This window comes from Apostichopus japonicus, chromosome 1 (genome assembly GCF_037975245.1).
Source record: "Apostichopus japonicus isolate 1M-3 chromosome 1, ASM3797524v1, whole genome shotgun sequence".
Lineage (NCBI taxonomy): Eukaryota > Metazoa > Echinodermata > Holothuroidea > Aspidochirotida > Stichopodidae > Apostichopus > Apostichopus japonicus.
The window spans coordinates 1,681,626-1,705,432 of NC_092561.1; the positions used below are offsets into that span (position 1 = coordinate 1,681,626).

Sequence of the window (23,807 nt, forward strand, 5' to 3'; positions counted from 1 at the left end):
CTGCCGCGGAAAGTCAAAGTTTATTTTTGCGAACCTTGAATGATTCCGGCAAGGCAAACAGGGCCCTATCATCGACCGTGATCGATCATCGGGTAAATGCCAGAGTTTGACAAACGTTCAATATTGACATAGGGTGAATCTTAGCTATGTTAAGAATGTACATAGGACCTACTATATAGTTACCATGCACAATATAGTAATGAAGACTTTATCAGAGGTGATGTAGTTTTTTTATTTTTTTATTTATATCTTAATTTGCTTCTGCTTAATCATTAATGTCATCACACAAGTAACAGGAATGTGTATTGATTGATGTATATGCTGCAAGAGGTGATTGGAAGTGATATATTTGTGGATCCAGTGGGAATTGATCATGAATGGGAGGGATATAACTTTGAAGCTGCATCAGATTACATGGGAGGCCAAAAGGGTCACTTCGATAAGATGATAAGTCCATGTTGATTCGGACTATACGAACTGATACGTGACTGAGGTAAATATATTATTTGCTGCTGTCAAGTCATGACAAGGACCCGATGTTCATTAAAATTTATTAGTTTTGGAAATTGATCAATATTACGAGGTGAGCCTTAGGGCCGTTGGCATCCTGGATGTGAGCCAAAAGGCCAATTTTTATGACCTTAATCTGTAAGATTTGTACAAAGTTTAAAATGAAAGGTTAATTGTGTTTTACGTAGTTATGTATGTGACAATTTACAGCAACAACACATGTATACATGAGCCAAGTCTCCATCCCGTTGGTGGTTTTAAAAGGTCTTTAAATGATGGTTAGTATTGCCCACAAATATGTGTCCAAACATATTAAAAGGGTCATGCAACCATGTTCAAACTTCAAACACAGTATTTTACTGCTAGTCTCAAAACAAGTTTCCTCTCTGAGACACATTAATTTGTAATGCAATTAATAATCCTGATTGTCCGTGAATAATTTGAGGCAACAGATCCTCAAAAAGAAAGAAAAACTTATTTACCAGGTTAGTTTCAAAATGATTTCAAAGAGATGTATGTATTCCTCCCCCTCCCACCCCCCCCCCCCCACGTTGTACAAATGTTTATGCTCCAGGGAATAACATTAACCAGAAGCAACATGACTTGAAAAACTGAAGAAGTAATTTAAAATCTTGTTCTTGTTGGCAAAAACATCTTCTCTTCCACATGAATTAACCTTAGTTGAAGTAACATGAACTAAGAAGTATTTCATTAGTATTACATGGCCAGAAATATGCTAGAAAATAAAATTAATGGTCACTATTGAATGTGCCAACTTTCGCGAGCATTTCACTTCAGACATTTCTTTCCCTCCCTGAGACGATTATTTCTCTAATATAAACACACTTCAGTTTCAGACCTCTGGCAATAATTGCCAAAGTCAGAATTACCAGCATTTTGCATTTTGTCAAAAATATTTCGAAACTTTTAACATGCTAAAATTTTAGCCCAACACTGGTTACCTTTAAAACCATGTTCTTATGAGTAAATGATTCCCTGTGAATTTCTCAGTTGCTGCAGCTTTTTCTTGAAAACTTTTGGTAGGTTGATTACAATATATTACAATACCTGAAAAAGTTTAGTTGTTAACTTATGCAGACAAAATAAATGTATGTTTTGAATGGGTGGATATGTAATGTGGTTTTAATAAAATCTGGCATTATGGGTAATAAGATCCCACACAGTTTATAACCCAGGTCATCTTACCCTGGTATTTATATACCATAGAGGTTTACCCTGTTTAGGCCTAATTGGCTGTCAGGGGCTATCAAAATGGCCATTAATTTGACTTGAGAAAATAAAAGCAAGGCTGCCTTTAGTAACACATTCTTGCTTTGCAGGGAAAAGACATCGGAATGATTCATGTTCAGATAATGGGGGCCCAAGTGTGATCTTTAAATAAATACGATGAGAAATTGGAACAGTAATTCAAACTGTCTCTTTCTACATCATTATTTCAAATGGAACTGCAGTATACTCAAGTTAATGATTTAACATTTATGATTATTATCAGATATTAGTCTCAAATATTATCGAAAACGTTACCAAAATAAAACCCAAGAGCAGATTGACGAGAATGTAGACTTTTGAGAGCTAGATATTGTGTCCATTTCTTTTCATTTCATAATATTTCATTTCATTTTTTTCATTTTGTGTCATTTCGATTCATTGGCAATCATTTTGTTTGATCACAACGTACACCTAAAGAAAAGTATATAGAATAATATGCAGGGATGTATGCATATACATTGTGAAAGGAAGTGTTCTAAAAAAATAAGCTGATTGAAAAAATTGTAGACTTTTGAAAGCCAGTTATTTTGTCCATTTCATTTCATTTTGTTTTATCACAGCATACACCTGTAGAAAAGTATATATAGAATAATATGTAGGGATGTATACATATATTGTAAAATTGGAGTGATCTAAAAAATATATATGTGGGCTTGACGTTCGTACCCTACACCCTATAATATTGAACTGCTACATATGCGCTGTATCAAGGTTTGTGTGGTTGGAAGAGTGTTAGGCCCAACCGAACTTAGGCCTACTACATAAGAAAAACTGATGATCCCATGGTGTATTATCTCTTACACAGACAGGTTCCCCACAGGTGGCGAAAAATGATTTGATTTAATTACTTGTAGTGAAGGAAGTGGCATTTCGCAACATAGTCATACATACTCAAATGTCCCACTGTTTAATCACCTTGAATTTCACCATAGTTTTCATTTCCCTTTCAACTATTACTTTTCGGAATTAAAGGCCCAAAACAGCAAGACGTTAATCGCAATGGTCGGGGAATGTTAATGCACAGCAATAGAAGGGCAAGGTCATAAAACAGGTGAAGAAAATGAAATTATACAGATGATGATGTTGTTATGACACAAGAGATGATTATTAAAATATTCTCTTGATAGATACAAGTATTTGCTACTGCAGTCTAGACATTCCAAACCAAAATGTCCAGGTGGAAATTATTGAGTTTAAGAAATAGGTGAATTAAGTGTACTACATTCCTCATCCCCTCAACTAACCACAATTGTTATGTTTCAGTCTGACAGTAAAGTTAATAGTAATGATATGTTATCTGTACTTTTATTCCAAGGGAAAAGTACTTTTTTTAATCCAACAGAAAAGTATGTCAGGATCGCTTTCCAAGTTAATATCGGTCAGATCCAAGAAAGGTATATTTGTCTAACATGTGGGTTCGTTCAAAAATATTGCTGGTCAATAACGTGCTTGCCAATACAAGAGAAATTGTTTTTTTCACCATGTTAAATGCTAGGTATGTTGATTTGAAACTCCAAACCCATTTCTATTCTTTTCTTTTATCAGAGACCGATTGGTTCATAACTACCACACCCAATTTGTTCCGAAACCTTCCGTAGACGAAATTCAAAAGAGAGTGTTCGAGAACACCAAGAAGCAGCACAGAGGGTGGAAACCGTTGTCGGTGCTCACGGTGGTTCTGGATTCTTCGTCCAGAAGTCAAATTTTAAGGGACTGCGGTCTGCCGAAAACGGTTCAGCTCTTGGAAAAATTATACTTCTCAGGTACTTATTTATAATAATAAGAATAATAATAATAATCAGCAGTTACTTTACGACGCTTAAGCGACCAAAAATGTGGGAGAAGCCCGCAAGGGCTTATGGATTACAACTTACACGTCGGGTGGCTTCCAATTCAACATTTTAACTCAAATTTGGAATGTTTTCAATTTAGAAAGTCATTTCAGATGGGAAAACAGTAGATTGCTCTTGGATGAAAAACCCACCTTACTTTGACCCGGCCGGGAATCGAACCCCGAACCTCCCGATTGCTAAGCCTCATTGCTTCAAATCCACTCAGCCACAGCACCGGTTTATGAAGCCTATTGATCATCGTTTACTTTAATCATGTATAGTAATGATGTAATCTCATTTCTAGCTAGTAAGAGCTAGTATCTTGGCATGACTTACTGTCCTATGAAGTCAGGCCCAAGAGAGTTTCCTTGACAAAATGGCAATTCTACAATTCATGTAGTTGTAAAATATATAACACTATATTCATGTTTCACCGCATTGCTTTATAATATTGTACAAAGAAGGTAAACAATGTTAGTTTTTTTTGTGTGACTTATGAGCTATTATAGTTAGCATAATGTGTATAACATAATATGGTCACAAGGGTAGATTCAGGATGCCATATAGGAAGGTACTTAAATGTCCCTTTGGGTGTTGAAATTAGTTCCTCATATGGGGGGTGGGGGTGGGGGGTGGGGGGAGGTTGCAATCAAGTCCACAAAAGAACTAAATACTATTTAGAAGTCAATTGGGGGCCTTCTGAGCCATATTTAGAACCATGAAATAAGTGTTGCATCACAAACTGGTTGGTTTACTACACACAGTGCTGATATAATGATAGGTCTAAATACAAGGTTGTGGTAATTAAGTACGGTATCTAAGGAGGAGGGGGGGGGGGGCTATAACCCCCACAAGTTCCTCCTCTGGATCATGACTTTGCCATAACTCATCTTCTTCCATATCTAAAAGAATCTGGATTTGAACTTTTGACAGACACTGGGTATCCTTGGAATACAAATAATCTAAAATAAGTCGTTGTTTGACATTTGTAATACACTGTAACCTCTGATGAGAGATTCTCGATGGCTGGATAAAAGATTTAAAAATCCTTGTCATTTGTTTTCATTGTGAAGACAAATGTAGCAGTCCACCCCAGTCAGCTGTAAGACACATTGCCCTAAATAATAAAATAAATTATTAGCCAGGCGTACTCGTGTAAAATTAATCATACATATCTAAGTCATTCCCGAGCCAGATGGGATGAGCGTTAACGTAATATTTTAACTTCTGCATTTTAGATTAGTCGGCCTTGGATGGAAGCATCGACTAGACGATCCGGCTGTTTCTCTTCCGACTGAATATTAAAAAAGAAAACATTTCATTATTAATTTGCCAATTTAGAGAGTGAAAACTTTGTTGTTTTCTTCGGAAAGTTTGTCTTTCTTTGATATCATTAACATCCTCGTCTGGATTTCTCACCTATAAGGAAACAGCTAATTAGTACTTACCTGTTTGAGAAGCAGCTTTTGGAGTTGATTTCGCTCAACTGTTTTATGAAAACTAGTAATCAATACTTTAAAGTGTCATATATTAGCATCAGTGTGAATTCTTAATTGCTTAAGTCTTAATTTGAATTTCACATATCGGAAAGAAAAAAAAGGAACTAAAAATTTGTTTTATTAAGCTGTTGTAATTGCATATTATACATATATAAATTGTAACTTTTTTGGGAAAATGTCTGTTTGATGTAATTTGAGTTTAGCGCCGTTGAACAACTGTTGTTGATATTGGTGCTATATGAATGTTTTCAGATTGATTGATTGATTGGGAATTACTGAGTGGAATCATTAATTCCTCACTTACTGTAATTGAAGAGAAATCTCTAATGTTGATCAATTGAGATTCGCTTTTGTAATAATACTCAGTATCTGTTCGGTAACATTGTGTGACCAGATGCAAAAAGCTGAATTTAAAGGGTCAGTCTGAGAGTCTGTGATGATGCATGCATGTGCAACATTGAGTGTATTATAATTTAAAAAATTTTTTTTTTAATATCAAGTAGTATTTTATTTTTTTTGTGCAGCATTGATTCATTTATTCATTTCATTCATTTATTCATTCCAGTATAAATATAAAGTTATAAAAAGGAATCATAAAATATGTTTAAAGAAAAGAAAAAACAATAATGAATGAGTTGTTGAAAGAGGGCTGGGGCTTAGGGCATGAAGAGGGGTGAGGGAGGGGGCTAAATAAAGGGGACATATGGAGGGTGGGGGAGGAGGCTGAAGGGAATGCACGGAGGGACTCTGCTTACTTTCTACACCCCAATCCAACTTGCATCTGTTGTCTGATATGATCATATTTTTATCTATTTTCAGAAGAACCAGGTACTTCCCATAAAGCGTTCTTATTCAATCGGTTAAACTCTATCAGCTCCGCTACGAGTTTGAACCTCACCCCGTTATTCAGCGGAGAACTCTACGACAATCTGGACGAGGATAGAGTCACCAAGGGCATGTGAGTCAGATATTAAAGTTAATAATATTATTAAAGATATGAAGCTTTTACAGGAACACATTACAACTGGCAGGAAATTCATAGACAGAGATGGCTAAAAAAACACCTTGAGAAATATTGGGCCAGCAGGCAGGTGTAACAGATGGAGGAATCATTCCAAGTGGGTGGAATCATTCCAATAGGGAGTTTTAGCTCAGTGGTTAACGCCGGTACCATTCAATCATAAGGTCCCCAGTTCGAGTCACTCCAAGATGAATTTATGTCGTCCAGTTACAGAGTTGTTGACAATTCATAATCATGGACGTTAAAATATGAATCTAAGAGACTGACTTCGGTCAGCTTGCGGCTAAGCCAATGATGGCTTCTTCACAAGTTCCTGCTTGCAGGAGGATCAAATATACATACAAACATACATACAAGTATTAAGTCTTTGAAGATTTGAAGTCACTTGCTGACTGTAAAGTCTTGGCATAGTTTCAACCAATTGATGTAATGGCATTATCACCTGGCAGTGGGGATTGTGAGGGGGGGGGTTGAGTTGTAGGATAAAATACTGATCGAAAGTTGAGCTTGTATGATGATTGTCTGACTGGTTGGCATATATCAGGGGTGAGGGGGGGTGGAGGGGGGGGGGGGAAGAGTCTGATGGTCTTTAACATAATATGCTGTTATAGTGCAGTGGCATTCCCAGACATTTAGAAGTGGACAGGGATGGGTAGGGTGCACAGAATCCAGTTAATGTATACTGGTGCCTGCCTTAGGGTTTTTTGTTTTTGGACATAGCAAATTTAATTTAGAGGGGTTGGGCAACAGGTGGAACTGATCATTTGGGGTGGGGGCATATGGCCCTGCCCCCACCCTTTGGCAACACCACTTTTATCATAATGCTTGACAATTGCCATCATAATTGACCATGATATCCTTGTTTTATCTCCAGCTATCTTTCTTAATCTTCTTAGTCAAACTGGCAATGGTCTGATTTTTTTTATGCTTCTTTCAGATATGCCAAGGATATCCAAGAGTGGTCATGGCAATATGCAAATGGCCGTGGTTACATCACTAGCTATGGTGTAGATAATGCCAGTGGTCTGATGGGCACCAGAACGAAATGCAAGGTAATGACATAATACCAGTCACATTGGTGAAGCAGGGGGGAGGGGGAGGGGTGAGGACGCATCTGCGTCCTGACTCGTTTCGATCACTGATTGGTCACGGAGTCTGGACAAAAAGAGTATCCATCTCACCAATTTCAGGAGAACTGGTGATTAATTTTCCTAGCTTCAGCTCGACTTCAATTTAAACATTTATAAAATGATTTTGGTCAGAGACCAATTATCAAGCAGGTTCAGGTAAGTGATTGGTTGAACATAGAATTCTACCTTTTACACATTGTAGTAATTAACAGTATATGGACCATGAGTTAAATTATGTTCAAAACTTGAACTGACCCAGTTTTGCTACATTCCAACATAATTCAACAACTTTTGATATATTTATCTGAACTGTTTTTCCCCCTCTTTTCCCTGAGTTCATTTTAAATGTCAAGTTATGAAGGGCACAGTTTCATTAGTTTTTTGGTAGTAAGGGTGAGGTCCTATAGCTACTGAAAGAAACTTTGCATTTTAGCACTTTGTTTTAGTAATTTTGGGCCTTTGGCCACTAGCATCATCAGTTTTTACTCTGGCCAGATCAATCAAAAGAAGACATTTTTCTCTTTATGAATTGAAATTAAAGGCCCTGAGTAACTGTCGAATTCTTCTAAACGATTTCATCGCCTGGTCAAATTTCTTAGTTGAAATATGATTTTCAAAACCGTTCAAAATTTTTGCTTCACTATTTGAAAGTTAACCCATTGTGAAACCGCTCTCCATAAGTTTGTTCAACTTAGCTTTAAAACAACTTAAAAAAAGGAAGGCATTATGTCAGCCATCTGCTTTTTTGAATTTCAGTCTAACCCTTCACCTCACTTTATACTTTTGACTACAGCAATTTTCCAAACAAGAATGACATTATGCCCATTGCTGATTAGATCACAATTCTATGCATGTGTGCTTTTTGATGTATCTTGTCTATTTCGGGTAAAAATAAACATTTGCTCCAGTGAAACCATTTCCACTTGAACAGTTTACTATTTTTTAGTCTTTAAAGTGGCTTGTCTGTGTTTGGTCTACAGTTTCAGACAGTATCACCAAAAATGATAAGTGTCTCTCAAAGGATGATTGTAATTGAGCAAAGTTAAATCCTGCCACTGTTGTAAGGCTGCCTTCAAGATTTTCTTAACCAAATGGATGAGCTTTATTAAGCTGTAATGAATAATCAAACAAAGAAGATTACTAATTCCCTCTCCCAATCACCCCTCCCCATTCCCCACTCACCCCCTAGCTCCCCCACCCCCCCAAAGAAAGTTGTTTACTACACATTTTCTTCAACTGATTGCCATCTTTGGGTATGGTTCGAAGCATGGCATCCCCCACTAGAAAAAGTTTGGAAGGGACATGTTCCCTGTCTCTCAGGAATTGATGCCCATTCTCTGAGGTTGTACAACTTATAGACCCTAGTATGTGCAAGACAACACTTCGTTGGACTGGTCGCGTAGATTTGTTCAGTTTTGTAAAAGCAAACATCACATCATATGCCTATGTGACGCAAGCATCGAATAGTATTAACGAGAAACTGGAATAAAATCGACACAGATCGACAATTGCTTTAAGTTTACATCTCTGAAAACGTTGCAAACTCGATGATTTGAAGTTCTGATCTGTTGTGATAAGTAGGGCGGTAGATCGTATCTGTTCATGTCTGTGACAGTCAACGAACCAATGAGTCGTAATCTAGGATTGCTAGTAGGATATTACTAAGCCTGTCCAAACATGCGATAACAATCTTATTGGATTGATATTGCTTCTGGTTGCGGCTATTGAAGATTATCTTTGCTGTTATTGGAAAGAACATTTCTCTTCCTGGTGACGAAACATTCGGCATGGGCATCGGATAGCCGGTCTTCTTTCATTTCTTGAAACTAAACAGAGGCACCTTAATTCTTCAAAGAATATTGACCACAATTTATTTTTGTAATCTTTGCATGTAATTTTGCTTTCACATCATCAGTCTTGTAGGCCTGCACCTTCTGTACATTATACTGTATTGCAGTATATGTCAAATGAACCTACATGTTTGGATTTTAATACATAGATTTGAAAGTTGACAGTTTTAAGTCTGAGTATACAAAGAACAAGAAAGGATCATTGTTGCTTACTGCAGGGTAAAAAAAATTGAGGAAAGATTGCTGCAAGACAAAACTGTGATATTTAAAAGAGATTTTGCCTTTGTTTTAAATATATATTATCTTGTGTGGAACCTCATTCTAGAATGAAGTGACGGCACAAATCTTCATTGTTTACCTGTAGCTGCTTAATTTCCTCTACAACCTGTTAATAATGGTATTTTTATGTTATGTTTATGGTTTTGTCCTATTGTAATACCATATCCACTGTTTTGTTTTGAATTTTAAAGCAACCAGGTGTGTATCTGTTGTTTGGTGTTAACAGAAATCAAAGAAAGACTTTCTCGCCACTGCTTCACCATGACAACGTTATTAACACAAAGCCAAAGATACTTTTAATACCTAAAAACTGTCAAAAAAAATACATTGAAAAGACACAAATGGGCTGAAAGTTTCTTAAACATTGAAGTGATAGCAACACACCTAGTCATTGTAGGATATTTTTGTAGTATATGAAAGTGTTTTTCTCATTCTGTTTTTGTGTCAGAAAACCAAAGCTGGTTGCCCCGTTTCTTTCACCCCTCGCTATGCACCATTTCACTTGTCACTTTACACAACACAACTGTGTGTAGACCTCTGTGTTATCATTTTTCCTGAGCCAACCTTTGAATTGACCTCTTTAGTTTGATATCTATATGGTGTGTGTTGTTTAGGATTTCAGAGATATAATTATTATTTCATCAGTTTCCCCCCTCCCTGCCCCCCCCCCAACCTCTTACACTTTTTATTTTAAATGCTTTTTCTTCAGTTAAAACAAAACAGCCTTTCTTTCACTGATAAATACCCCAAATTTATTAAAGGCACTTCCTACCTCCTTCTGTTAAGTATGTCACAAGCCTACACTGAGATGGCAGCCAGTTTAATTCTTTTAACTGTGTTAGGATAGCTCCCTGAGAACTAGTATGTTTTTCTGCCTTTCTGACTTACATTTAATCATAATTATATGCCTCCTAAGCAGTCCTTTCAAACTTGCCGTCACAGAAGTCGTATAATACAACCCTTTTTTTCCCACGTTCCTAGTGTCAGATATGTCGCAAAATTTGTTCATGGGTGTTATTCGTTACCATAATTTCTCAATGGTATTTAGGTCTAGTTCACGAATACATACTTTATCCGAGAAAAATTGGGCAAAGCTCTGACCCAGTATAGGGGGAAATGTGGGTCATATGCAGCGATAAGTTGAGGATAATTCTTTGCACCAAAAGTAAACATCCACAGGTCTGTCAAGTCCTGATTGTCTGTACATGTCGTGTTCTCAACCAGTCAGTTTTCATAGTGAACAAGCACTTCTGGGTGATCAATTAAGCTACAGCAAAAAACTTCCAATAGGATGTTCGTAAGCTCTCCAAAAACAGATGAAAATGTCATCGGGGGCTTTTCATTACCTGTTTGAAGAGCGAGTATTTATGTTTTATAGCTGCCACTCATTTCTAGCAATCATACCAACCTTCAGGTTTTCAAGATCGTGTATGGTTTTGACAATTTATCCTTTGCCGATTTTTTCATGTTTGCTAATAGTAATTGTGCCATTGTCTTAAACTCCAAAAGTCACAAAGTAGGATTAATATTCGGCATAACTTTTTTCTAATAGGGTTGTGAATGAGTGGAACGGTTTGCCTGAGAAAGTTGTACTTGCAAGTAGTGTCAATGGGTTTAAGAATGCTTTGGACAAGCACTTTAAGCATTGTAATCGGGTCTGAGTGTTTGTGTCTTCAGTTTTTTTTTCTCTCTTATAGGGTCCTTGATGGGGACTTAAGTGTCCCTACTGATTTTTTTTTTCTACTAAACTAACCTATATATCCAGCAATCCAACATCGCAATCGACTGCATTAAGACAACTATCACCTTATCGGGGATCTTCAGCGTTTCTATATAGGGGGCGCTATCCTATGGGTCTTTACATATTAAAGAAACTTTGAAACAATCGATCATACTCAAAGGGGAAAAAAATGAATGTTTTGCTGTTTATGACACACTGCTCTTCACAATGGGTCAGAGCTTTTCAGAAATGATGACGGAAAATTATCTCATAAAATTTTCCGTTTTATTGAGGTACTGTTACTAAGGCGGTGAAGTGTATTCAGCTGTTATTGTTTTTACTAGAGGTTAAAAATTATCTGTCTGTTCTCTGTTGTGATTAACTTTCCATTTGTTAAGAGGAAGCATTATTTGTTTTTATGGGATGTCTAACCATAACTTGAATGCTTATTAAAGCCCTCCTGTGCCCACTGAAATGTTGTTCAGAACATTTCTTTTTTAAACAGAGAGTGGGGGGAGGAAAAATAATCTATAAATGTCAGACAAACTCTTGATCCAGATTATGTCACAAGGAAGGGAATAAATCAACTTAACCACAAAAAAAGAATCAAAACTAACAAATCCAAGATTTGGTGGTGTTTGTTGCTAGTGAAAACATTAGGACTGAGTAGCTAAAATTAACTGCCTGTTTGTTTTTATCTTGTGGTTTCGAGTCGCAGGAAGTGCAGTTGTTTTGAATGCTAGGAAGATGTTTTTTATCAGGCACCGATAATCTCTCTCCTACAGAAATAATGGGTTATCTGGATCTAATTTAACAGTTGGGCAGAACTTAAAAACAAACCAATGTTTGATAAAGTCACCATCTTCCTAGCCCAATAAGTTTTAACTAGAACTCAGATGTTGTGCTGCCCTCACTTTGATCAAAAAACTTTTGAAAACTCATCTTCTCTGCGTCAAGCATTCATCACCGTTAACCAATAATTCTTTTGTTCGTTGGTTTTCCCTTTCTTTTCTCTTTTCCTCTCGCCCTCCTTCAGCACCCATCTGGGTGGACATGAGGTGCATTATGAATCACTATTATTATTATAATCACTATTATTATTATTATTTTTCATTTCCTTAATTCAAATTGATGAAGTGATTAGTCATCACAGGATGGTTCTTCCCCCCCCCCCCTGATGTTGCTAATGTTTTTCTCTTCTCCAATATTCTTGTATACAGGATTGTCATTACAGACCACCTGTGTTACCTCATGCTGCGCACGGTTGGTTGCAGAAAGAACGTGTTCAAGTAAGTTGATAAATATATTCAGACACTTTCTTTTTGTTTTTTAACCAGAGTTGGTGATTAAACGTGGATGAGCAAAAAAATAATGAAAGAGGCAGCCTTTAAATAGTTATTGAATTTGGTCGAGTTACGACCGTGGCAGGTGGATTACGTAATCCCAAAACTTTCCTAGCTATGGTGTGCTATAATTGGAGCCAAATGAAGCAGATCTTTAATTAAGCTGTTAGTAAGTTAAAGCCGTTCATGAATGTTACAAGACTCAGTGTGAATGATTCAAAAGATACACCCTAAATGCAATATGATTTCAAAATAGAACTAACAGGAAAAGTTTACAGTTCAGTTTTAACATGCTCTTTCCATGCAAGTTTTAAATATCAAAGTTATTGCTTGTTTAAACTTTTGACTATTTTCTCTTGGTTCTAGATGGGTCCAGACACCTTCAGTGGGCTTTGTGAAGGGAATCACTTCTTACACGAGTACATTTTAAATTACACCAGGGATTTCCTACGACACCCTCATCCTGTCAAGTGGGCCGCGCTGGACCTCAACGCTGGCCACCGGTATGCAGATTATTATGTTAAACTGCTGCGAGTAAACCATTTATCACTCAACCTCACCACACTAGGAACCAGAGTGGTCCGTACCCCTTCATTAAGAAAACAAAAGGCTTAGTTTCGTGGGGATCGGAATTTTGTATGAAACTGAAAATGATTAGGTTAAAGGTTTGCTCAAGTTGTTGATCTTGAACACGTTTGAATACCAAAAACTTGACTATGGCACCTTCCTACGCAAACAGATTTCCTTAGCTTTTTTAGGGAGTAACTCATCGTTAACGAGCTCTATCACATGGACAAGATGAAGAAGGTCAGAGTAATATCTGCCCAAAGACTGCCCATGTAAATAAAATAAAATTATCATGTTTATAATCTTTCCTTGCATAAATACATTAAGAAATCTTAATTATCTATTCGGCCATGAGTTCTGGATCGTTACAGCAGTGTCAGCAACATGCAGAAAATCCTTCACCTCTGTATTTATAGCTTTGATGCATGGCTAATACGATGAGTGGAGATGGAGGGGGGGGGTACGTAAGGGACAAGTGAAGATTGATGACCTCGTCTTTGGGTTTCTGTTATCTGTTATTTGTCTGTAATCTGTCCTCCAGTTCAATAATCCTGTGGTACAAGTAAGTTAAGATGAATTACAATTTATTTCACCCCAACCTCAAGCTCCATTCACTTCTCTTGGCTATGCACCTCTGGCTTCCTTCTCTCTGTCTTAAGTTCTCATTTTTACTTGGCACTGAACACATCAGACATAACAGATAACTTTGGACATATCGGATAACTTTGACAGGAGGAAGAAATTTACCAATTCACAAGCAATCCACCTCAAGTGCTGGGTTTAATGTAAACGAAGAAGACTCCGTGGGAAAGTTGCATTGTGGTATTATAGTCTGCATTATATGAAGCTGGTTCCTTTGTCAAACAAACAAAGCTTGATGTATATTAAACCAACTCCTAGTCTTTGAAAATATAACATCACCCCTACCAGCTGGAGAATACATAATCTACAAGTTTCCTCGTGAGTATTGTTGCATTTAGCTTTGAAAATCTACATTCAGTGGTGCCCCAAGAAAGTCTTTTAACTTTTCAAATTAGCATAAAATGTTAATTACATGCACAAGCTCGGCTTTCTTAGAGCTACTTTGCTGCTTTTTGTCCAGGAATCTAAACTATGTGGTTTCTCAATTTCCAAACCAGTCCTTTGTTTATAAAACAGTTAAAGTTTGGAATGCAATGGGTACATGGAGTAACTAACTTGAGTCAGTTTTGTTGAAAATCGAGAGTTTCTCAAGAATTATTATTAACAGTTGCTTTTAAATGTTACCACTTTGGCCTCCAAAAATTAAAAAGGTTGAAAATTGCTATGGGATTTCTGCAATACTTTCTTAGAGGCTTTGTTCATCTGCATGTCCTGACATCATGGAGATGGAATTGGACAATATACGTGTATGGGCAAGCCAAATGGCCAATAAGTAGAAAAACCTGGTTTATCGATTGATAATCCAGGTTTATTGATTGATAATCCAGGTTTATTGATTGATAATCCAGATTTATCAGTCTTGAATCTTGGATTGTCGCCAATAAACCAGGATTTTCAACTCATAAACCTAGAGTATCGAATAAAACTTGGAATATCAACCGAAAATCCAAGATTTTCATTTGATAATCCGGTTTATCAAAGTAATTTAGATAAACCTGGAATATCGACTAATAAACCTGGATTATCGACCGATAAACCAGGTTTATCAATCTATTGGGCATTTGGCCTGCCATAGATGTGTCTAGTTCGAGCATGTATACCCTAATGATCGACTAACCAGTAAATGTCAACACCTTCTTATCATTTCTCGTAGGAGGGAGGCCGAGGCAATCAACCAGCTGGATGAGGAGTTATCTGCATTTATTCAGGAAGTTCTGGAGGAAAATGAAAATCTTGTCGTGGTGAGTGACAACTCTCTTTAAAATGGGAAAAGGTAAAAGCATTATTTGGATCGATGAGAAAGTGTTCACAACCAAGGTTGTGCATGGTTACATAATAACCTGACTTGTGGGAAATGGTAGGGGTGAGGGGTAGGGGGGGTGGTGAGGAGTTGGAAAGGCCATGAAAACAAATGTTCCCATTTATTCATCGCCCCTGATCAAATGTTACTGCTGAAGGGAGGATTTGTATTCTATATGGAAGGAAGAGAGTACATTATATTATTTTTAGTTTTATTTTTATTATTATTATGATTATGATTATTTTTATTATTATGATTATTATGATTATTATTATTATTATTATCATCATCATCATTATTATCATTATTATTATGATTATAATTAGTATTATTATTATTATCATTATTATTATATTATTATTATTATTATTTTTATAATGATTATTATTATGATTATGATTATTATTATGATTATTATTATTATTATAATAAAATTTAATGGAGGGCCGAAGACTTAAGTGATGTGCGTATAATGAGTGTATATAATCTCGTTTACAGATGTTGCTAGGGGATCACGGCAAACCGTATGAAATCCATCATGCTAACCTGGGTGGTCACTACGAGACCCTCCTGCCATTTCTCTCCATCTTAGTACCCTCCTGGCTATTGGAAGAGTCACCCTCCATCGCTGAAAACTTGGTCAAGAATCAACAGAGATACATGGTATGAAATCAAATATAACCGGCGTGCATTATATAACAGCGATCTAAAAAAATTGTGGGATCGCTGTGTTAGTGAACTAACGCAGGATACTGTGATGTTTATCGTGAAGTTATGGTATGCTTGATCCCATCAAATAGGCTGATATGTTGGTACAAAGGTGTATTGTCATGATTGTGGGATTATTTAGCGCATATTAGTCCCAAAGCTACTGTCCAGATATATAGGTATCACTTTGGCCATGTTTATAAAGCAGCCTTCGAAGGATTAATTACATTGATAGTTAATGTGATCCTTCTAAGGAAGAGTACCTGTAGTATTCCAATGCTAGTTGAACACCCTAGCTTCTTGTTACCCCTCCCCCCACCCCCTCCCTCCCCCACCCCCTCCCCCTCCACTAGATACCAGGTACAGTTTTACAGATCATCCATCATCATTCCAGGCAAGGTACTGTAGTAGGTTGTCTGTGATGTCATTATTATAAATCTTCTTCAATAGCTATCGATCCTTTCAAAATCTTGCTCTTGATTTCTCCTTGAAACTTGATTCATCCCAGCTGTGGAACAAGCAAAAGAAGTTAAATTTAAACTAACAAAGTTTGTTTTATATTTCCTCTGTATTACGTATGAAGTATTGTCTTCAATTCCCTTTGTTTTTTGTGTGAAAAAGTATGCATTATAGTGAGGGGGTACTTCTACAATGCTTGCTTTCATCTTCCTTAAAGATTAAGCTATTTCTTGTTGTAGGAAGTCATTAGGTGTGTATGTTTATGAGTTTGTGGATTTGTGTGCCAGTGTATGTATGTCAACAAGCTTCTGTTTCTTAGAGACTGTTAGTTAATGACAAGTCTATGAACATACCCACATGCTATTTCTATTATCAATACACATTCTTGACTGGTGGTATGTCTGCACCCCTCCTACCTCCTTTCTGCATGACCACTGCCCATTGATCGATGGTGTGGTTTATGTTCACCAGCTCTTTAATCCCACACACACTAATAATTGAACTTGACATGTATACCCCTTCATGCACCTTCCAAATCCTCAAATCAGTCTCTTTTTACTATGCATCCATTAATGGTGCTGTTTGTGTACCCCTCTTCATTTCACCACCCCCCCTCCACCCTTTTGAGAATGACCCAGTCCCTCTCACCATGCCTCAGTTGCTGGTGAACCCCACCCCCCCCCCCACCACCAAATTCTAATCACATACACAATGAGACTGAATATATTATTTACCATTAAATAATCTAGTCGTATTCTGTATTCTTCAGCTACCCTCATCGTTGTTATTTTTCTCATCACCAGTAAATGGATCATTAATAACATTTCTTTCCATCCTTTCTTTTCCAGGTGCCTGCTGACTTACACTTGAGCATGAAGTCCCTGCTACATTACCCAGATATGGAACAAGTAGAAGGCACAAAGGCAGATAATAATAAATCCATGAATATATTCACTCAGGAAATCCCCCAAACCAGAACGTGTGATGATGCTATCATGCCAGCCTGGAGTTGTGTGTGCGGTTACATGAGGGTAAGACTATAGACCAATTTAAAGCATCTGCTGGACAGGGGGTTGCAAATGTCATAGTTAGACTGGCGGTTGCGAATGTCATAGTTAGACTGGCGGTTGCATATGTCATGGTACTCGTCATGCTAATACTCGCTCCCAATATGCATCGTTAAACTCTTTTAGGGAATGTTGTAAATTACATTGTCTGGAGCGTTTTGTGGTCAAGTGGTACGTTTGAGGCAAATGGACTTGCAAATTAAGGATAGCAGATTTGGTTCCTGGCCAGATCATTACATTCTCGATTGCCTCTCTTCCCCAAGCTGTATAAATAGGGACCAGGGAGTTGTGTGTGCCAGGATGTGGTTGGACCCACATGGAATGTGTCACAGAGGATCTGTAGATGCTGTTAAAATCTTTGCAGTTTGTATCATAAATATATGTCGATGAGAGCATCGTGTCATCCTTTAAGTGAGATGGATGCATTTTGTACGTATTAAACATCTAAACGGCGTAAAATTAGATCCAAAGTTTGGAACAAATTTTTTTGACAGGTAAAAATATCATAAAAAACATGGTTGACACAACTGTCAGAGTTAGTTTGGCAGGCACACATTTAGATTTCAGTGAACATGCAAGGTGATTTCTGTCACATATTATGATTCTGTCACATCTGAATTTTCTTTCTGCTGTTTCGGAATATGCTCATATTTCGATTTGTATAACTTAATTAGCCGTGCGTTCACGAAATCTTCTCTCCATTTTTGCATCTTCTGTTTTGTGATAGAAAATACCAAAGAAAGAATGGCAGCCGATGTATGTCAAGATGGTAGATAAAGCTACAGACTACATCAATTATTATCACAGTCCGGAGCGGTTGCTAGACAACCCAGTGGGAGACGACGTGGAGACCGTGTGCTACGATATTCATTTTAAGGAACTCTTGCACGTCATTGTCAACGAGAATCCTCTCGAGAAACAAGGTTCGCCGAAACGAAATATATTCTACATCACCTTCCAAGCCAAGGAAGATGATACTGTTTGGCAAGCCGTCCTGAATAATGCTATGGATGTTTATCAGGTGGGCCATTTATTGTTTTGGTTAGTTTTGTTTATATTCTGGTTTAAAAATGTCAGAGAGGCACAAATTCAATAATTGTCATTGGTCCATAAGATAGGGCAAAACCCATTTCCATCACAGAAAGAAAAAAGTTGTTATATTCAGGGATGTGCCAATGATTTCCTACCTATGGAAAGCCATTCGGGACAGTTAAGGATTTTTTTTTTTTTTTTTTTTTTTTTTACTGCTGAAAATTATGCCACAATACTTAAAATTTAGACTAATTCTAATAATTTTTGTTCAATTATGTCTACAGGTCAAACAATACAGCCTGTACCAAAAATATGACGTCTGCTGGGATAAACGCGTGCCGTTACCTTACTGCGTGTGTGACCGATCCCGTCCTGTGAGGAAAGGTGTGCTCAGCCATCTGCACATAAGGTGATAGATGGAGGGTGCTTTTTTCTTCTTTTTTTTTGGTTAACCAGAGATGTCCTTCTTGCCAGTATCTTGATACCACTGTGTGCCATAAAGTTTTGTATCGACTTTTTGAAACCTTGCCAAGCATGTCTGTGTGATTTCTGATATATAAAACACTATGTATCATGACAGGAAATAATTTTATGTGTTCACATTTTGTGTCACAGTTTTTGAAATTGGTTACTCATATAATAGTGAAAAATGGTACAATTCTGTGCATGAAATATTTTGATATATGCATATTTTTTGCATTTTGTGTAGCTATTTTTGCACGTTTTGCAGTAGTATATACCAGATAAATTATTTTTTCCTGCATAATAAGGTTATGTGTTGGTGCTTACAGTCAGTGTGGTCATCACAGGTTCCAAGTTGTATTCTCAGTATTTTTAAGAACCAACATTTTAGTCAGAAATCCAACAGGGAGGGGATGAGGGGGTAGCTAGGGGAAGGGGACTTGGGGAGGGCATAATCTATCTTTGAAATATTGTTGTCAATTTTGTATAATTATTTTTAGTAAGTTGGACTGTTAAAATTGTTTGCTTTTATATGCTCTGTCAAGTTATGTGAAGAGCCACTAACAGACTTTCTCCCAAAAGGCAGGAATGGCATAAAGGTGGGAAAGAAAGTCTATTGTTGTCATTTGAATTTGGAGACCATCAGAAAGATGCAAAAATATGGTTAGGGAAAATCCCACTGGACAAAGCTAAGAGAATCAAAAGTTATTGATTTTGTGTGCTTATAGTTAATCCTTTTTATCATTAATTGTGTCCTCTTTTTTCTATGGGTATCACAACTTTTTATTTTGAAAGTTTCTTCAAAAAGAGAGGTTTTTAAAAATAGATAAAGTTGACTTATCTATGTATTTTTAGGTCCTCCTGCAAGCAGGTACTCGCAATGAAGCCTCATTGGCTTATCAAAGCCGCAAACTGACCGAAGTCAGTCTCTTAGATTCATATTTCACGTCCATGATTATGAATTGTCATTGTCAACAACTCTGTAACTGGACAACATACATTAATCTTGGAGTGACTCGAACTCGGGACCTTATGATTGGAATGCACTGGCGTGAACCACTGAGCTAATATCAGTTTAAGTAGCAGTGTTAAGCTGAATTGCTGTTTTATTGTTTCTTATTGCAAGTAGCTCACCACCTACCTATATTCCCACACTATGATTTCCTTTTAATATATGGTAAAAAAAAGGTTTGTGTTATGAGCCGAAGAGAATGTATTCTTTGGTCACTATGACAACTTTTTCAGTTAATTTTTTAATTTAAATGTTTCATTCTGTTTGGCATCGACTGTCTTCTCAAGCTGTGTTTCAAATGATGGAGTAAAATTCAGAAATTTTGATAATTTCCAACTTGATTTTGGCTATTGGTTAATATCATGGTGATAAAGCATTGAGACACAAAATGGTTAACATTGGATGGACACATTAATGTTGAGTTAACGTTGAAAGGAGATGACAAACACAACCATGATCATTGTCCATCTATAGAAAAACTTACCCCACCCCCCTCACCCCACCCTTCACAGCCAGGAGACACAAACCCAACTGTCATCAATGATATCTGTGATAGACATAACTGTCATGAACAACTTACCACCCCCCTCCATCCTCAACAAGTTTACATTAAAGAAAAGTATACAAGGTGTTTTTATTTTTTTCAAAGAAACTTTGGACTCGTCACTCCTCTCAGAATGCAACTCTCCCCATCCCAATCCCCTTCCCCCATCCCCTTCCCCCTCTGCAGCCCTTAAGAAATGTGTGATACTGCTCCACACTACTTTCTTGAATCTATGACTTACATAATGTGCTTTGCTCTCTTTGTTAATACTTTAATCAGTGGCGTAGGAAGGTACTTTTGAGTGGGGGGGCTGAAGACTGATGGCCGGCCTGGGGGAGGGGTCATTTCCAGGTGGCCTCAGATGCAATTTGGTGCAATATAGCACACTTCAACTACCCACTCCATTTTGTAAATAATTTTGCATTTTCACCTGGCCTTAGATGCAATTTTGTGCTCCAAATGAGTTTTTTTCTCATTTGGAAATGAAAAAGGGGTTTTCTGACTTGCAAAGTGGGGGGGGGGGGCGGAATGATACTTCCGCCCCCCCCCATATTTTTGCACTGGGGGCTGGCACCCCCAGCCCCCCCCGGTTCCTACGCCCTTGACTTTAATAAAACTCTTGTCACATTCACCTTGAAAAATTCACTGTTTTATGTGATAGTATATATTTAAAAAGAAAAGATATATATCTCCTTTGAAATATCTACAAGTAAAAATCAAACAATCCTGTCATTTTAAAAATGGTAAAATATTGGAATGTGGTTTAAAAGTTGGGCAGTGATTCTCAGAAAAGGTTAAGGTTAATCAAATTTTTTGTGTAAGTTGTATTGATCTTCATTATTTTAGTATGGAAGGTGTCTATAACAAGTCATCTAAATTTATCCATCCTACTTCCTACCTGGTGTTGTAGGCGATACAACAAAGTCATACCATGTTGGTTTTTTCCCCAGAATTGCAAACTCTTAACTAAGAATATTTTAGTTAAAACCAGGATAATATTCTAGGGCTTAGCTAGACTTCTCTTTTTCAGAAGGGCCCAAAGCTTTTCTAGGGGGCAGGCAGAAACTAATCTCTAACTACAAAATATATACATTTTGCCGACAATTTGGGGAGAGGGGGGGGGTGGCAGGCAAGTATTACTGAATCTAGCCATTACCCACCCTCACGGCTACACAACTGGTTATTTTGGAGGAATATTGCTTAAAATAGAAGTTATCCCATCTATTATATACTTTATTAAGAAAAATTAATATAGTAATTAATATATTCGAGCTGTCATGTGTAGCAGGCTTAAGAATCATGTTTTACACATCAGAGAAATGAATATTTCACTGAGACTGTTCAAAAGTAAAGGTTTACAAGAAATGTTACAAACAAACAAGTCTTACAAAAAATGAAAGTTAAACAAAAACAGACTTGTAGTTGGACTTTGGTATATGCAACATCTATTGACAACATAAATATGAATTTCTTTTCACATTATATTACATATGCTGCATTAAACGATGAATTTAATTATATCTTTACGATGATATAACGTAACCAATACCCCAGGTGGGTCTATAAAAGAGTATTACAGTATGTCGTATCGATTATGTAAATAGGATCATTTTGTTTTTGTTTTTTTAATTTATTATCTCTTGTAATTTATTGATCAACTTTGTATAAAATACTTTCTTCTGCAGAAAAATGAAACATCTGAATGATAATGCCATTTTGTACTTGAAACAAATAAAATGGAGCTGTTGAACAGCGTTTTATCTATATTCAATCCTTTGTGGTGGTTTCTTTTTTACTATTAAAAGTTTTGTATCAAAATATGTGGAATGGTAGCATTTTAGTCGATGAGGCAGACAACTACTGTTGGCTTGTAGAAACTAAAAAGATGCCTATGATGGGGTCTCAAATAGGCTAAACTGCAGGTGACCAGGTGCGGCCATTGTGGCGCATGGAACACCCTGAGAAACCATTTCTGCAGCCCACAAGAAAACTTTCAAAACGCTTTATTTCTGCGGGCCCACAGATCCTTTGCCTGTAGCATGGGATGACATGAAGTATGCGTGACTTAAAGGCATTGAAGACTCGCCCCAAACCGCGTGCGGCCATCTGTTAACTTTCTGTTGCTTGCAAGTGACGTTTTGTTCGTGTGGCTACAAAATGCAGACAGTAATGAAACGTGATACCTTGTTATCTTTAGCTGGACCTGAGATGTCCATCGCTGTAACGTTTATACACTGTGCTGTGGGTATTGACCGCAGCTGTATGTACTGACTGTACACTAATGTCTAAATACCGACGGAAGCAAGCTGTGTGTGTATTTTCTGGGATCGATGGTGGTGTCTAACACTTCTGTTACACCTCATTCGAAACTAGGTCAGATTACAGGCATGAGACGTTTCTTTTTGCGCGAGTCTTCACACCCTTTAAGTATTTGGAATAAGTCCTTACTTGTGATGGGAATTTTCAAGTAATTTAATATAAGTCATGAACAAAGTGTAGCATTTATTTTTCGTAGTTTTGCTCATTTGTTTACTGCCATGACCATTTTTACTGCCATGTGTCTCTCGGCATTTTGTCACAGGAGTAGGAACCTCCCCTTCCTGCGGCCTGCCAAATCAATTTTGGTGCCCACCGCGAATGAAACTAGCACTTTTTCCCGACCGACAGGAAGCTGTCTCCTCCGACATCTTACTGTGCCTTCAACTTCTACAACAGTGGGTGTGCGCAGAATTTATTATATATGTGAATGGGAGGAGGGGGGGTGGCCAGATTCAAAATTTCCCCCAAACTGACTCAGGCAGTGGGATGAAGTTTTATGGGTGGGCCAAATGCAAATGAAGGATATTATAAAGAGGTTGAGATGGGGGGGGGGGGGGTTTGCAGAGGATGCCTTGGGGTGATTGAAGCTAACTTCTATGTAGAGGGTCTCTTGCAGAAGAGAAAAATAAAACTTTAGAAGCCAAATGGTGCATTCTGATGCATATTAAGAGTAAATTAGGTTAATATATGCAGCATTTAATGGAAGCTTTGTGACACTAAATACTTTGTGAGGTTGAAAAACGTGTGGTAGTACAGTGATTGTCCATTTCTTGCTCAGCTGAATGCAAACAATCCCCGACTGAGCAATATTCCACATCAGACGACCGGAGGTGGGGGACCATGCCTGTTCCCTTCCCCCTCCTCACCTCCCCCTCATTTGCTCACGCCAATGTTATGCAACAAGATTTAATGATAACATCTGGCAAATTTGCAAAGATTAAGAATTGCTCCTTTTTTGCGCGCACGGTATTTGACGCAAAGCTGTTATAACTTCTGAGATAAAACAGATTGCCTGTTTGTTGCGAGAATCGAAATCGTAGCTGCGCACACTTTTCATGTCATCGTCTTGGTCCATCTTGTTAGCTAAATCTTTGCGACTGTAAACACAACGGTAAACATTGAGGGTGGATTTAGTGGTAGTAGTCTTAGTTACATTATCTAGTTAATTAATCCTGGTGATAAAACCGTCAAGCCTATTTACCACAGTGTATGTGCACTGTA

The 23,807-nt window shown here is 37.4% G+C and overlaps 1 protein-coding gene across 1 annotated transcript in view; it reads left to right on the top strand.

Annotated features, from left to right (window-relative positions):
- The window catches only part of LOC139975996 (uncharacterized), a 59,054-nt gene extending 39,935 nt beyond the window's left edge, over nt 1–19,119 (top strand). Inside the window, exons 4-13 of the mRNA XM_071984383.1 lie at nt 3,346–3,563; nt 5,951–6,089; nt 7,090–7,204; nt 12,352–12,420; nt 12,841–12,977; nt 14,837–14,924; nt 15,482–15,646; nt 16,999–17,181; nt 17,945–18,238; nt 18,534–19,119. Of these exons, the coding sequence (XP_071840484.1) occupies nt 3,346–3,563; nt 5,951–6,089; nt 7,090–7,204; nt 12,352–12,420; nt 12,841–12,977; nt 14,837–14,924; nt 15,482–15,646; nt 16,999–17,181; nt 17,945–18,238; nt 18,534–18,662 (1,537 nt within the window). The 3' untranslated portion in view covers nt 18,663–19,119. The remainder of the gene's footprint in view (nt 1–3,345; nt 3,564–5,950; nt 6,090–7,089; nt 7,205–12,351; nt 12,421–12,840; nt 12,978–14,836; nt 14,925–15,481; nt 15,647–16,998; nt 17,182–17,944; nt 18,239–18,533) is intronic.
- The last annotated feature ends 4,688 nt before the right edge of the window (nt 19,120–23,807 follow it).